Below are 15,695 nucleotides of genomic sequence, written 5' to 3'. Positions count from 1 at the left end.
ACCCCCTATGAGCAAGCACTTTGGCAACAGTGGGAAGGAAAAACTCCCTTTTAACAGGAAGAAATCTCCGGCAGAACCAGGCTCAGGGAGGGGCGGCCATCTGCTGCGACCGGTTGGGGTGAGAGAAGGAAGACAGGATAAAAGACATGCTGTGGAAGAGAGACAGAGGTTAATAACAGATATGATTCAATGCAGAGAGGTCTATTAATACATAGTGAGTGAGAAAGGTGACTGGAAAGGAAAAACTCAATGCATCATGGGAATCCCCCGGCAGCCTAAGTCTATTGCAGCATAACTAAGGGAGGATTCAGGATCACCTGGTCCAGCCCTAACTATATGCTTTAGCAAAAAGGAAAGTTTTAAGCCTAATCTTGAAAGTAGAGATAGTGTCTGTCTCCCGAATCCAAACTGGAAGCTGGTTCCACAGAAGAGGGGCCTGAAAACTGAAGGCTCTGCCTCCCATTCTACTTTTAAATACTCTAGGAACAACAAGTAGGCCTGCAGAGCGAGAGCGAAGTGCTCTAATAGGGTGATATGGTACTACAAGGTCATTAAGATAAGATGGGGCCTGATTATTTAAGACCTTGTATGTGAGGAGCAGGATTTTGAATTCAATTCTGGATTTAACAGGAAGCCAATTAAGGGAAGCCAAAACAGGAGAAATATGCTCTCGCTTTCTAGTCCCTGTCAGGACTCTTGCTGCAGCATTTTGGATTAGTTGAAGGCTTGATGAGTCAGATCAGTCAGTGCTCTCTAATTGACTTTACTCTTGTTTTGATTTCACTGTTGAATGAAACTCTCTGTTACTGAATGCCACAATTCTTATCAGCTCATACCAAACAAGTTCGAACCTTACATTTTTTTTCTACAGGGTTTGTGTGAATTATGAGGATTTTTACAAGAATTTCATTAGTGCTACAATTGATATAGTGTGCGCAGGCTAAGTGAAACATAACCTTTTATCGGAATACAAACTCGTGTCTGGGGTGATAGCAGCACCGACTGTCCTTGCTGATGCTCCATTAGAGGATGGATTGGCTGGCAGCTGCAGGCATGGACATTACCATCTGTTTGCTCTCAGAGAGAAAGAGATTGTACAAATATAAAAAGAGTTTTTGGAGGAAAACAATATGGATTAAAAACAAACAGGGGAGGAGAAGAGATTGAAAAATTGCATCTTACCTCACAGACTGCAAAACTGCCTCTATGAAATGTGTTTAATAATCCAGCAGGTGCTTTACAATACCAGATCTTGTTTGTATGTGGTACCTTGAGGCTTTTAATTCTGAATCCTCTTTTATTATTTCTTTATAGAGGAAAAGCAAGGTTTTCAAATTGCTTTATTGAATTGTAATACCCCCATAGGCTAGTAAGAATTACTTGCTAATATTCCATCTATGAAGGCAAGAAGTTGCTCTTTAAATGACTCCAAAATAACCTTACACAGGAGTCAGTCAGCTGGCTGCAGGATAAAAGATGATTTCCCAGAATAAACTATTCTTAATGCGATGGCAGAATCACTCTGATATCAAGACCCTTTATGTTTAACAACGCTGACTTGTAGAAAATGTATTCCTTCACAATTAAATTGATTTTCAAATTTTAGTTTTAATGCAGTCGGTGATTGGAATCATTTGGACACACAAAGCCATGGGTTTGTATTCAGAAAAAAACTGTTTGGTTGAGGTTATTAAATGATTTTTAAAAAAATGTAAACAAGCACTTTTTATTTCAGGTATTTGCAAACTCGTTCTTCTCTAAATGGAAACAACATTTTTCCCTAACATTAATCAAGTGCTGTAAATGTCTGAAAGTTTAATAATGCCGAAGGCATCACAAGTGGATACAGCACTCCATTATAGGATGTTTGTGACTTTATTGCTTTTTTCATTATGTTGATGTAATTTCCTTCCAACGACGTGGCAATTTAGTTGCATAGGATAAAACATTATAAGGTGCAGAGGTGTCGTTAAATGATTTAAAGCATGCCAGAAGAAGGCCCCGACATGAAGTACAGACAGATGGATTCTTAAAGTAATACACAGTTTTATGTCTATATTTTCATTGCTACTGAGTGTGCAATCATTTGGAATAATACCTATATCCAGTATTTTTATTGTTTTAATTATGTTCTGTATTTTTGTTTTGTTCCAGTGGTTTGGCATCAGTTCACTTAAACCTTCAAGTAGTGTCTGTCCTTTATGTCTTTGTGTTTTGAATTTTAATTTGCCTCTGATATAATCCAGACCCATCCCCAAAGGGCACAAAAGGCATAAAGTATCACAAAGCAGGAGCACCGCTCAAACATTAGAGGATGAGGTTTTAAAGAACTTGGCTGAGAATTTGTTTTTATTGCATTTAATTAACACCAAAATACTCTCTCTTTCACCCTGTTTGTCATTTCAGACGTAAATGGCCTGACCTCTACTGTGTCTGCTGGCAGCGATGATGGAGACGGTTGCTATGTGACTGCAGTCCAGCGGCCGCACACGATGGAGATGTCTGCAATGGCTGCATCAGGCAGGGCGATCAAGGCAGAGAGGCCACGCAGCAACACATCAGAAGCCAAGCTAGAGGCCAAAAAACGAGTCATTCGCATGTTGGTGGTGATTGTTGTCCTGTTCTTTGTCTGTTGGATGCCACTGTACTGTGTCAACACCTGGCGGGCTTTTGATGAAAGCTCTGCCACACAGACGCTCTCAGGGGCCCCCATCGCTTTTATCCATTTGTTGTGCTACACCTCCGCCTGCGTCAACCCGATTATTTACTGCTTCATGAACACACGCTTCCGCAAAGCTCTGCTCGCCACGTTCTCATGTTGCATCGCGCCTTGCCATCGGCGTCGTCATCGTGGGCTTCGGGACAATGAGGAGGACGCTATGGCAACAGGTGCGTCCATGTCCAAGTTTAGTTACACTACTGTCAGCACTATGGGAACCTGTTGAGGGAAATGGATTCACAACAATTCAAAAAAGACAGCTACAGAGGCAACACGAGACCCAACATCCCCCCAGCTTTTTGTTTTTAACACGTGCTCATAGGGACATTCATGTGAAGTGAAAAAATATGCCATGTGATGTAGCAGCATAGAAGCTTCATTTATGACTGTGAATAAAATTATATATCGATTATCTTAAGAAACCCAGTCTTAAGTGTGAATACCTCCATGGTTGGCTACATGATATGTGAGACAGTCTTTATAACTAAATAGTAATTATGTAGCTATAACAACAAACCCATGATTTGCTATGTAACTTTAAAACTGTGTTTGATGTTTTGCAGTCAGTTGCTGGTTGTCTGTGTTAATGCTGATAATACATTTGCCTTGTGGACAAAGTGCCTGCTTCTAAACTGAATGGCCTTCATTGTCATTGTAAATATATACAAGGAAACTGAGATGTTACTCTGTGGTGCAACGTAAAAAAAACCCCTAAAATACAGGATTATAACTAAGACGTACAATAAAATCTAGGATAAATAAAGGTCTAAAAACCTGTATAAAATATACAAATCTGTATGTACATTAATAAATGAAGTGCGGGTGCAGAGGAGCCAGATGGGTGGCACACTTTTATTATTTTTTCTCATTTGATTTTTATTGCATGAGAGAAGAAACTGAGCTAAAAGCCTGCGTGAGTGAAGTCCTTGATGATGTTGGCAACTCTGCTCAGGTAGCATGAATGGGCAATGTCCTCCAGACGGGAGAGGGGGCACCCAGTGATTTTCTCTGGAGTACTTTCATATCTGCAGCCTGCATACCACGCCGACATGCAGTATGTTACCAGCCTCTCATTTGTTGCCCAGTAGGCCACCATCAGCATCCTGTCCTTACATTTTACGGTCCTCAGATATGAAGACCTCCAGAAACTTGAATGTTTGTGCCCTTTCCACATGAAGAGAGTTTTATAGTTTGCTGACTAGAATGTCTCTAATTATGATATCAAATGCAGAGCTATAGTCACATAGCTCCCTCGGTGTTCTGGGTGGTTTATTGCTTTGTGGATTGCTATGGCAATTGCCTCTTCTGAGGATCTCTTAGCTTTGTAAGCATGTGGATCAGGTGTGGGAGAGGGGCGGCTTTTAATGTGATGCTTGGCAAGCTTCTTGAAGCATTTCATAATCACAGCCATACAGTAAGTGTAATGGATCTATAATCATTCAAGTCCACAGAGACTGGCTTTTTGGGAAAAGGAATTATAGTGCCTGACTTGACTTTTTCTAATACCCCAGTGAGCTGGTTAGCACATGCTTGGAGTACTCTCCTTAGCACATGTCTGACCTTAGCAAATATCCCACATCCTGTTCCTGCAGTGAGTCTGTTGTGGCCTCAAACTGGATGAAGAAACCATTTAGCACCTCCACAGTGATTCACATTGATTCACATTCACGGTGATTTTATGCTGTAACCCTTGCCAAACCCTCCAGGAGCCGTTATGTATCAGGTGGTCCTCAGTCCTGCTCTTGAAGGCCCTTTTCATCATCTTTATTCCTCTCTTTTAGATTGGCTCTTGCTCTGCTGTAACAGGCTTTGTCACATGTTCTGAAGAAAGTGTTGTGGTTTTTGAAGAGTGTTTGGACATTGCTTGTCATCCACAGTTTGTGATATAAAAAAGCATTCCTCCAGCTTGGTTGAATAAATCCCAGGTTGTGTGATCAAAGCAGTCCTGTAGCTGTGATTGAGCCTCTTCGGGCTGTGATCGTCTTCATTCCTGACTTTGACTACTTCTAGCAGCAAATGTTGCAAATGTCACATGCTGATAGAAGTTGGGGAGTACTGTTTTAAGACACCAGTGGTTAAAGTTGCCCACATGCGGGTGACTGAATGGATGCGCTGCTGTTTGATAATGATGGCATTAGCACCAGGTGGGATGAAGACAACAAAGACTATCACCACTGAAAACTAAATATTATATTTACCAAATATTATTTTTCCTCTGACTATTGAAGTTAGAAGTGTAGTTTAAAAGTTCTGGAATGCTCTTAAGCTGCAAATATTCACCAGATGTTATAAATTGCTACATGGCAGCTGATAAATGTGTGGGTTGTTATGTGATATTCATGTCATGACATAAAAAAAAATCAAACGAAAAAAAATTATGTAAGCCCAAGCACATAAAAGATGTTTCTTTTAGAGATGGTGTCAGTGGCTATTGAAGGGACTGGACTTTTTGGAACGTCTGCAATGGCTTAATTTTATAGCCCTGGAGTTTGCTGCTTGATGTAAATATGGTTTATCAATATCATTGCAACTAATGCTTAAAATGACATTGTAGCTATAGCACCAGATATTGCTCCTATTGCTGAACTGCATTTGTAAACCAGTCTGTTAAGTGCAAGGTACAGGCACTTCCCAGAACCCTCATTATCTATCTATCTATCTATCTATCTATCTATCTATCTATCTATCTATCTATCTATCTATCTATCTATCTATCTATCTATCTATCTATCTATCTATCTATCTATCTATCTATCTATCTATCTATCTATCTATCTATCTATCTATCTATCTATCTATCTATCTATCTATCGAGAGATACAGGGAGAGCGAGAGAGAGCAACAGCACACTTCCTTTTATGTATGTCCTACAGTGGGAGAGCTACTTTAGGGCACATAATTTTATCAGCTGAAATCTCAGCATGTATAATGGAAAATATAGCAAATGACAATATTGTTGACACACCCAGACTAGCCTAGTAAATCTTACTGAGACAACTCTGATCTCACATGGACAAACTGACAAACAGAACATTACAGAGATCCTCCATGTGTCACTGTGCACGCTCAGGCCCCATCATCATTGAAATTCAAGAGGCAGACATTCATCTACCCCTCTGACAGTGTTTGAGCTTTACTGATTTCCACAGGGACATTTAGCTTTTGTATGTATATCTCTGATCTAAAGTATGCACATGAAAGTGATGTCACGGAAAAAGGAATTATGTTTTTCAGTCTGATCTGACAAACTCATTGTTAAATCTTTGTAAAGCAGACATTCCTCCCTTGTGAACACAGATCTGCCGCTGCACTGAGCAGCAGACGGGAGATATTTATGCATCTGCTGGTGGTGTTTCCCACATTAGAGGAGCACTTTTGTCCTGGAGAATTATAACAGACTTATTTCCCTGCAGTGTCAAAGAGGTTGTTATGCCTCACTCCCCAGCCCACTGCATCTCATCCATCAGCTACAAACACACACTCCAGCTCAATTATGAATTTGCTCGCAACCAATTACGGACAGATGCCAATAAATACTGCTTTCTCCCTTCACAGCAATTAAAACTGGCCATGAAAATGAATCTCATTCTAAAAATAACTGTGATAACGAATAGTTTGTGCTTGGACCGCTCATTAGTAAATTTCACTTACACACAGTCTAAATGTCAGTGTGAAGAAGAGTAAGTGTGAACAATGTGTTTTTTATGGCCTGTTCATCCAGCCTCAGCACTGTTCATACAGTAGAAATGTTGTTCTTGTTTTATGCACTACCACAGACTTGTATTAGATTGAGTAATCAATCATGTTCAGTCAATGGGTTGGCCTTTATAATGTGACACATTCTTTAATTATCATGCCAGCTACACATCCCCCTCTTCTCCATAAAGGCTATACAAACCTGTAAGTGGTTGCATTGATTGACTTCTCTACCATCCTCGCCTCCTCTTGCTTCAGCTTCTTATTAACATGCATGACGATGGCACATACCCTGCTCCATGCATGACAATAGCTTTTTCTTCAGCCTTACTCACTACATGTCTCTGCAATACATGACATTGGGTAATTCTCCAATGAACTCTAGCTGCTACTTGCATTTTAGAGTGGTTCCCTTATATAAAGGTGTAGCCATTTGTTACAATAAATGTTGGGGTATTGACACTAGTGTAGCTGACGCATGGTGCAGTTGTGCTCAGGGGAAATGCTGCTGAAGAATGATAAGAATACTGTCCACAGGTGTTGCACAGGGACTCTCTGGTGCACGTGGTTGACAGTTTGAACAGTGCTGTAATTGTTTAGTGCAAGCAAAGCTGCCTGAGAAGTAAATTTGCCTGAGTGGGCAGCGGAGGCAGGGGCATTCATGGAAAATCTGCTCTCCAGCCGTAAAATGCTGATAAGAAAATAAATGTCAAAATTCAATCTCGGTTATCTGAATGTTAAATAAACGTCTGTCCAGATTCCCAACTGATATGTAAATCTTGGCTTTCCTATGATTAATATCACATTCAGCATTAAGATAACTAATTAATTAAATAATAATAATAATAATGACACAATAAGGCATTTTAACATAGTTTTTGTTTCTATTTTAAATAGCTCAATACATATAAATGACCAGCAGCAGCAGCCATAGTCAGTGATAAATGAATATTTGGATGAATTGAAAATTGGAATTATTGAAATACAAAGTTTCAGTTATAAATTATTTGGCAATTAGACTCAGGTGAAGTTACATAGCAAAGCTGCGTCTGATGATGGATGATGGGAGGAGGTAGAACTCCTTCAGTCTTGGCGCTGGTGGTGGTAGCAAAGATGAAGCAGGTGGGGACTTGGACAAGAAACTCTATCTTGGCAGGATGAGGTGTAGAATGACAGCAGAGCTGTGAGATTTAAGGATAGCGAAATACTGATATTTTGCATACATGTATCTAAGCATGTTTTGTCTGAAGTAACTATAAATGAACTATATTTTCATCATGAAACCAGACAAGCATCTGTCCCCTAACCCTTTCTTAAGTGTCTTGTGCATTGTCTTTACAAAGTTTAGCAAGGTTAAAGTCATTGTGAGGAAATAGAGGTACAATTGAACTACTAGTGTTAAATGAGATTTTAATCATTAATTCAAATAAATGTTTTAACAACAAGCCAGAGAAAATCATTCTTCAAAGGATTTCTTTGAAATTATAATGAGGGTTTGAAATTTACTTCATTTGTGTGTTTGTGTGTAAAGATTATTTATACATTCAATTTTGCCCGAGAAAAATAAGAAATAAAAACAGCAAACTAATGTTGTCGCCCTAATCATGAAGGACATTCCCTGACTAGTTATATTTGATTGTAAATCATAATCAGTTGAATTACAGAATTTATACTGTAAATTTGGGGCCGTTTGGTGCCTCAGAAGGTCTGGAGCGCCAGGAAACATTATCATCTTTGCCAGACTGCAAAACCAGATTTGCCATTTTAATTGCATTATCTTATAAAGCAAGGAGCTCATTTATGACATAACAAACAGTTTAAGATCTTTAAAGGAAAAAAGGTGAAACAAAAATAACCACAGAAAAACACACTGCTGCCCTTTTTAAAGCTGTCACAAGCATCTTTGTTGTGGAAAACATCAACATGAACAGACAGTCATCACGTGCACAGCAAGCTGCAAAATGAGTTATGTTTTAATATAGTCTTCACTGTTACAGTGTATTAAATATGTATTAGTGATTTTTGCTATCAGTATGATTTATGTGGAGCACAGAAATCAAGCTGTACAATATGATTAAAGGTTGTGCTGTCTGAAAGTTAAGTATTCTGGGAATAGTTTCATTAGTGTTGATGTTTACTGTCTTGGGGGCAGATTTTGAATTAGTGCAGCTATTTTGACGTGAATGTCAGCGGCAACATGTGAAGGCATAAAAAAACCCCTTTTAGCGTCACGCAAATACAAGCGCAATTAGCAGAGTTAGCTTGTACACTATTCTATGTTGTCAAGTGTTTACATATAACAATGAACTGTTCTTTGTTTTGTGATGTTTTTGTAAGGGAAACTGCTGACCGTGTCTCTTGGTGATAAATAGTCGTGTCCCATGCTTCTCAGCAACTCGTTCAGGCTGTAGGCGTCTATGGGGTGAACAGAGATGAAGGGTTAGAGATGCATACGAAGATGCATTTAGATTTACTTGAATAGTCACAGTTGCCAGGCCACCATTGCCTTAAGAGCATTTGGAGAATACAGTAGCTGTGTGTGTGTGCGCGCGTGCGTGCGTGTGTGTGTATGCGAATGAGTAATTCATACATTTGCTGTGTGTACATGTGAGTCACTATTGTTTGAGGCAAGATGAGAGCTGAAGATGAGAGCTGAAGATGAAAGCATTTGGCAGTGTTGGAAAATAATATGGATAATGGTGAATGTTGTTTATACGGAGAAATGTAGGTGTTGGCTAGAAATCCTTTTCTGTTTGTGGTAAATGGTGATGAAAGATAACTTTTTGTGACTCTTTGTTGCATCAGTGACAACTTTGTGGAAACAGTTATGACGAATATTTAATTTGGGTTTCTTGGCTACTGTTTGTGATGCTGTCTTAACAAATATGTGCTGCTGTGACACTGCAGTTTGCAAATGCGTAATTTTTTCGTTCGTGCTTTTGCTCTAGATGGAGGAGGTTCCCTTGGTACCTCCCTTATGACAGTGCAGAGTCTCTGATTGTCATTGCAGCTGCGGTTCATTGTTTTTGACTTGTCAGACACAACAGATGTTCTCTCTCGGCATGAGGATCATCTGATCGGCATTAGTATATTTTAAATATGTTGAATATGTTTTCAGGCTGCTGCAGCGGCTCAGTAAACTTGTGATCCTCATGTCTGGCAGATCCAAAATACAGCCCTTTTCAGACATGTAATATTACTGCCTTCATTAATCTGCTAAGGTGAGGGCATGCCATCATTCCTCCAATTCAAACATAACATATGACAGCTGGGATAGGCTCCAGCGTCCCCCGCAACCCTGAAAAGGATAAGCGGAAGCGAATGGATGGATGTATTGTACTTTGCTCTGTCCCTAGCTCTGATATTGTTGCCCTAACTTAATGGAAAAAGTAGTTGGGATTCTCATTCACACTTAGATCCTGGCAGGTAAAAAGGAGTGCATGTTTGAAAGGGGTTTTATCTCTCCTGGTTTGTCTCTACAGGGAGTGCAGAATTATTAGGCAAGTTGTATTTTTGAGGAATAATGTTATTATTGAACAACAACCATGTTCTCAATGAACCCAAAAAACTCATTAATATCAAAGCTGAATGTTTTTGGAAGTAGTTTTTAGTTTGTTTTTAGTTTTAGCTATTTTAGGGGGATATCTGTGTGTGCAGGTGACTATTACTGTGCATAATTATTAGGCAACAAAAAACAAATATATACCCATTTCAATTATTGATTTTTACCAGTGAAACCAATATAACATCTCCACATTCACAAATATACATTTCTGACATTCAAAAACAAAACAAAAACAAATCAGCGACCAATATAGCCACCTTTCTTTGCAAGGACACTCAAAAGCCTGCCATACATGGATTCTGTCAGTGTTTTGATCTGTTCACCATCAGCATTGTGTGCAGCAGCAACCACAGCCTCCCAGACACTGTTCAGAGAGGTGTACTGTTTTCCCTCCTTGTAAATCTCACATTTGATGATGGACCACAGGTTCTCAATGGGGTTCAGATCAGGTGAACAAGGTGGCCATGTCATTAGTTTTTCTTCTTTTATACCCTTTCTTGCCAGCCACGCTGTGGAGTACTTGGACGCGTGTGATGGAGCATTGTCCTGCATGAAAATCATGTTTTTCTTGAAGGATGCAGACTTCTTCCTGTACCACTGCTTGAAGAAGGTGTCTTCCAGAAACTGGCAGTAGGACTGGGAGTTGAGCTTGACTCCATCCTCAACCCGAAAAGGCCCCACAAGCTCATCTTTGATGATACCAGCCCAAACCAGTACTCCACCTCCACCTTGCTGGCGTCTGAGTCGGACTGGAGCTCTCTGCCCTTTACCAATCCAGCCACGGGCCCATCCATCTGGCCCATCAAGACTCACTCTCATTTCATCAGTCCATAAAACCTTAGAAAAACCAGTCTTGAGATATTTCTTGGCCCAGTCTTGACGTTTCAGCTTGTGTGTCTTGTTCAGTGGTGGTCGTCTTTCAGCCTTTCTTACCTTGGCCATGTCTCTGAGTATTGCACACCTTGTGCTTTTGGGCACTCCAGTGATGTTGCAGCTCTGAAATATGGCCAAACTGGTGGCATCTTGGCAGCTGCACGCTTGACTTTTCTCAGTTCATGGGCAGTTATTTTGTGCCTTGGTTTTTCCACACGCTTCTTGCGACCCTGTTGACTATTTTGAATGAAACGCTTGATTGTTCGATGATCACGCTTCAGAAGCTTTGCAATTTTGAGACTGCTGCATCCCTCTGCAAGATATCTCACTATTTTTTGACTTTTCTGAGCCTGTCAAGTCCTTCTTTTGACCCATTTTGCCAAAGGAAAGGACGTTGCCTAATAATTATGCACACCTGATATAGGGTGTTGATGTCATTAGACCACACCCCTTCTCATTACAGAGATGCACATCACCTAATATGCTTCATTGGTAGTAGGCTTTCGAGCCTATACAGCTTGGAGTAAGACAACATGCATGAAGAGGATGATGTGGACAAAATACTCATTTGCCTAATAATTCTGCACTCCCTGTATTTCTAATGTACACACAGTGTTAAATATGCATGTACAATTTGGTCATGTTAATGGTTGTAAATTGCTTTAGATTTTTATGTGCAATGTCTACTAATCCAAATAAAGGTTATATGTCAAATAATATCGTCTTGTTCATTCTTGAATGAATTTGGTGTTATATGACAATTGCAAGTGATAATTTATACACATTAGCAGACATTTTAAAGGAGCATAAGAGGAAGGCTTCATCTGAGTCATTCTAGGCCTCACTGTGCAGGTTTGGTTGGTTTTAACTTTTAGGTCTGAAGTCGCACTGAAATTTGAGAAGGTAAAGTGCACAGACGTTTGCCCACCTCAATTATTTGCCTCCTTGGTAGTTCTGATCAGAGTGGTCTTAATGGAAAACTTAATGGTGGCTCTTTTACCTACCTGTATAGCCTCTCTCACAACACAGCCAGCACTTGGGATATAAATAAATCTTCATGCACTAAAAAACAGTGGTTCCCAAATGGTGTGGTGAGGCCAACGGGTGAGGCACACTGGTGTGGCTGGGTATTTGATGTCAACCATACATTATTACTGCAACTGCATTCAAGAATGACATTTAAACGTACTCATCTGATTAAGAGAAAATGATAATAAAGGTTGTTTTCTTATGTGTCATTAGTGCTTCATCCAGATGCTGCCTTTCTGTGACAATATACGGTTGAAAAGAACAACTGATGATGTGTCAGATGGCATGGAGGTATGCCTTAAAATTGTTGCATGACTTTTGGAGGTGCCTTGGGTACAGAATGGTTGAAATCCACTCCTATTTAAAAAATGGTGTTACAAAAACCTTCTATCACATCTGTATAAAAATAGACTCTGTACATGAAAGCCAAGCAGAGACGTCCTCATTTAGCACCTTTAATAGACAGCACTCTCAGTGATGATCTGCAGCCTCTTGACAGCATTTTAAATAACTGAGTACATGAAGAGGTACTCACTCCAAAATAGTGTCATCCTAAAGTTTAGTGCCCTGGATGCCTATTTATTAAGCAAGTGCTTGTTAGGGATATTGGTGCCCTGACAAGAATAAGCACCTCTGGCTAATTTAGAAATGAATAAGCATTTAGGCCACAAATCATTTGGAGAGATTTCAGCCATCCAGTGTTTTCTCATGTGCTGCAGACTGTGTGAGAGTTTTTGTACAAATATTATTCTAGTGGGATAAGAAAAAGACACAAAAACTGAAAGACATGTCTTTTTTTAAATTGGGATTTAAGGGTTCCTGAGCAGTAGTTGGCTTATTTATGTAAAAGACAAATAAATACACAAATGTGTCCTTGGATAATGAACTAATCCTATTTTCAAAATGATGGAAGATCATTTAGTGGCTTTAAGCAACTACATTACAGGGACATGGTTTCAACAACAGACAGCCTTCTTCTTCCTCCAGTCATCACCTTAATGCAGTTCAGGTATAAAAGGTCGCATTTGTCACAGACTGCCTGACTCCCCCAAGGTGGCTTGCATGAATAACTAACTAAATAAAATGTAAAGACTCCATCTAAACGAGCATGGGCTTGTCCATAGGGAGTCATCAGATGCTTACTCTAAAAGGTCAGCCTCATCCCTTAGGGCAGCTTTAAAGCTGAAACAACACCTCCCAATTTAACCACAAGTAGTGTGACTACTGGGCCTGTATATGTCTTGAGTACTTGGAGCCATGTGTTCGGGCACATTTGTACATTTGGGTGATGTTTTGTCTTTATTCACTTTTTTTCTTACTTTTTTATTCCTCTACAATATTAGATTATCTTGTTGTCCCTTGTGATATAATGTGCCTATGGTATACATATACAGTCAGGTGCTTTTAGATACAAACATATATGTGCACACATACACAACAACATATTGAAGAAAAACCTTTTTTCTACATCTGTATAACACTGGTTTAGCTCAGTTCTACCCATCAATATCTCACAATATTACCAAAAAATCATATCAAAAATATCACTCTAAGGTCATTGTGCCTGCAGACTGCTTGAGAATGAGGACATTTATCAGTATTGAATTGTTTCATCACAGCATCACATATTGTATAAATTATGTCTGACCTGTTGTAACACAACACAGTGCCAAAATAAGACGTCAAAACAAAGCGATAACACAGCTTTGTGTTTCATGCATAAATGATCTCCCAGTAGTGCCGTCTGTTACTACTGTAAGTAAAACACGGACAGATCCATAATGCGGACGCTGTGTTTAGCGGCTTTCTGTGTAGTTGAGAACTGAATTCAAAGACGTGCAGCCAAATAAGGTATGATCAAATGGATACGGTTTTTAATGCTTTGGACACAGAATAATCTAATCATGCAAACAACTGGACTGCCTGTTTGTTCTCTCCACACTGGTCCAAATGTCATAATGATACATTAGTGCTTATTTGCTCAAATCAAAAATTCTAATCAACTATATAGAAACTCCCTCCCTCTTCCCAGAGGACTCATAATGCTACAGGATGATGTTTAGAGTGTTTCGTAGTGCTACAGAACATTGCTTCGTTTGATTTAAGTCCAGATTACATGATATTTAAAAAAAGATTTTAAGAAGTGAGAGTGTAAAGACTCAAAATATGCATTAGGTACTACAAATGATATTTTCTTTTAATATTGGTGATTTCAGTGGATAAAACCTTGCAATGTTTCAACAAAAACACTTGCATGCACAGCTCCATGTGAAGAAAATCACCAAAATGTGGTTAAAGACCTCCACTGACCACCAATGACATCATTAGGTGACTTTATGCTTACATAATCATAGACAGACAGACGAGAAAATACAGTCCTCCCCATTCATTTAAATACCACTCATGTAGCACAGTAATGGTTCTGGCTAACAAGCTGGAAAAGCTTTTAATTTTATTTATTTATTTATTCATCCACACCAGAGTGGAGCTTCTGTCATTCCCACTTGTACCTTCAGGTCTATCACTTCTGAGTACGTATAAATATTAGTCTTGAGCAATTGGGGGGGGGGGGGGGGGTGAAGAAAAAAAGACAGAGGACTGATGAAGAGAACCAGGTATTTGATTCCTATTGGGGTTGTCCCTTTGAAGAGATCAAACTGAAGAAACCTCTTGGATGAAAGGTGGAATGTCTTCACGAACCAAAAAGAAGACTGACCGACTGCACCTACCCATCTGCTCAAATACTAGATGAATTTCAACTAAACTGTGTACAGATACTCGTGTTTTACAATTACAATGAATCCTAATGATTTGGGCATTTTCATTAGCAGTCATGTAAGTGCAGAACAAAACTGCCCGCTGAACCAATTCAGAAAGTTATAAAACATGACCTTTCAAAAGGGAAATACATTTATAAGCAGAGGATGAAAATGTGGCAGGTTTGCTTATCTTGCTGTGATGTGACATTTTAGCAGAAAAAATCAGTTGGGATCCTTTGAAAAGTGTTTTGACACTTGTTGGGACTAACTGTTCTGGGCAGAGTATTTGCTTTGTTGGCTGACAGTACAAAAATCCATTTCGGGCCACTCATTAGTTATTAAGTCTACTACCAGACTTACTTTTCAAACAGTTAATCATCAAATTTATTTTGCAAATAATAAGAAGAAATAAAAATAATAATAAGACTTTATCTACAAATTTTGCATGTCTCAGTTTGTTAACCACTCAAAAACTAGATTTGTATCTATGAAAAAATACAACAAAAGCTTCTTATGAAGGAGCAGATGAAGTAATGTTTCTCACACACTGCTCATGCTGACCCCATTGAATGTGTTTTTGTCTATCCAAATTGAAAAGGTTAGTGTATACACTGCAGTTTATATGTTGTTACTGTTTGAGGTACAAACAGAAAAACTACCATGTGGTTTGACAAACTGACAGAAATCTAAAAATCATAGACTGATGGATACAGGCAGGCAATAAATATATAGAAATGTGACTTGCATCACTTGCAGTGCAGCCTGCAGTTTACAGATGTACAACCCCCCCACCAAAAAAAACACAAAAACAAGACCCTGACACCTCACCCCAGAGAAAAACATAAAAGAAAGAGAAACACATAGCATTTGCGGGAGTCTTTCTTTCAGTAGACTTTCTTTCAATGTAACATTTCATTAGTTTATTTCAGTAACATAGCAACAAACTCTGTGATAAAAAGTGGAAATGACATCCTTTGTTTATGTCACTGTGGTGGGATGCAAGCATCCTGCCAGACATGGAAAATGATTTGGCAGCTTGGACAAATAATAGCGA

The 15,695-nt window shown here is 39.2% G+C and overlaps 1 protein-coding gene across 1 annotated transcript in view; it reads left to right on the top strand.

Moving 5' to 3' along the window:
* Nucleotides 1-11,570, top strand: part of cckbrb (cholecystokinin B receptor b) — a 33,046-nt gene extending 21,476 nt beyond the window's left edge. Inside the window, exon 5 of the mRNA XM_026145732.2 lies at nt 2,407-11,570. Coding sequence (XP_026001517.1) covers nt 2,407-2,945 — 539 coding nt within the window. The 3' untranslated portion in view covers nt 2,946-11,570. The remainder of the gene's footprint in view (nt 1-2,406) is intronic.
* The last annotated feature ends 4,125 nt before the right edge of the window (nt 11,571-15,695 follow it).

The sequence above is a fragment of the Astatotilapia calliptera genome, chromosome 16, assembly GCF_964374335.1.
Source record: "Astatotilapia calliptera chromosome 16, fAstCal68.1, whole genome shotgun sequence".
NCBI classification, from domain to species: Eukaryota; Metazoa; Chordata; class Actinopteri; order Cichliformes; family Cichlidae; genus Astatotilapia; species Astatotilapia calliptera.
Note: the sequence above shows the minus strand (reverse complement) of the source record. Positions and strands in the feature narration are given on the sequence as shown.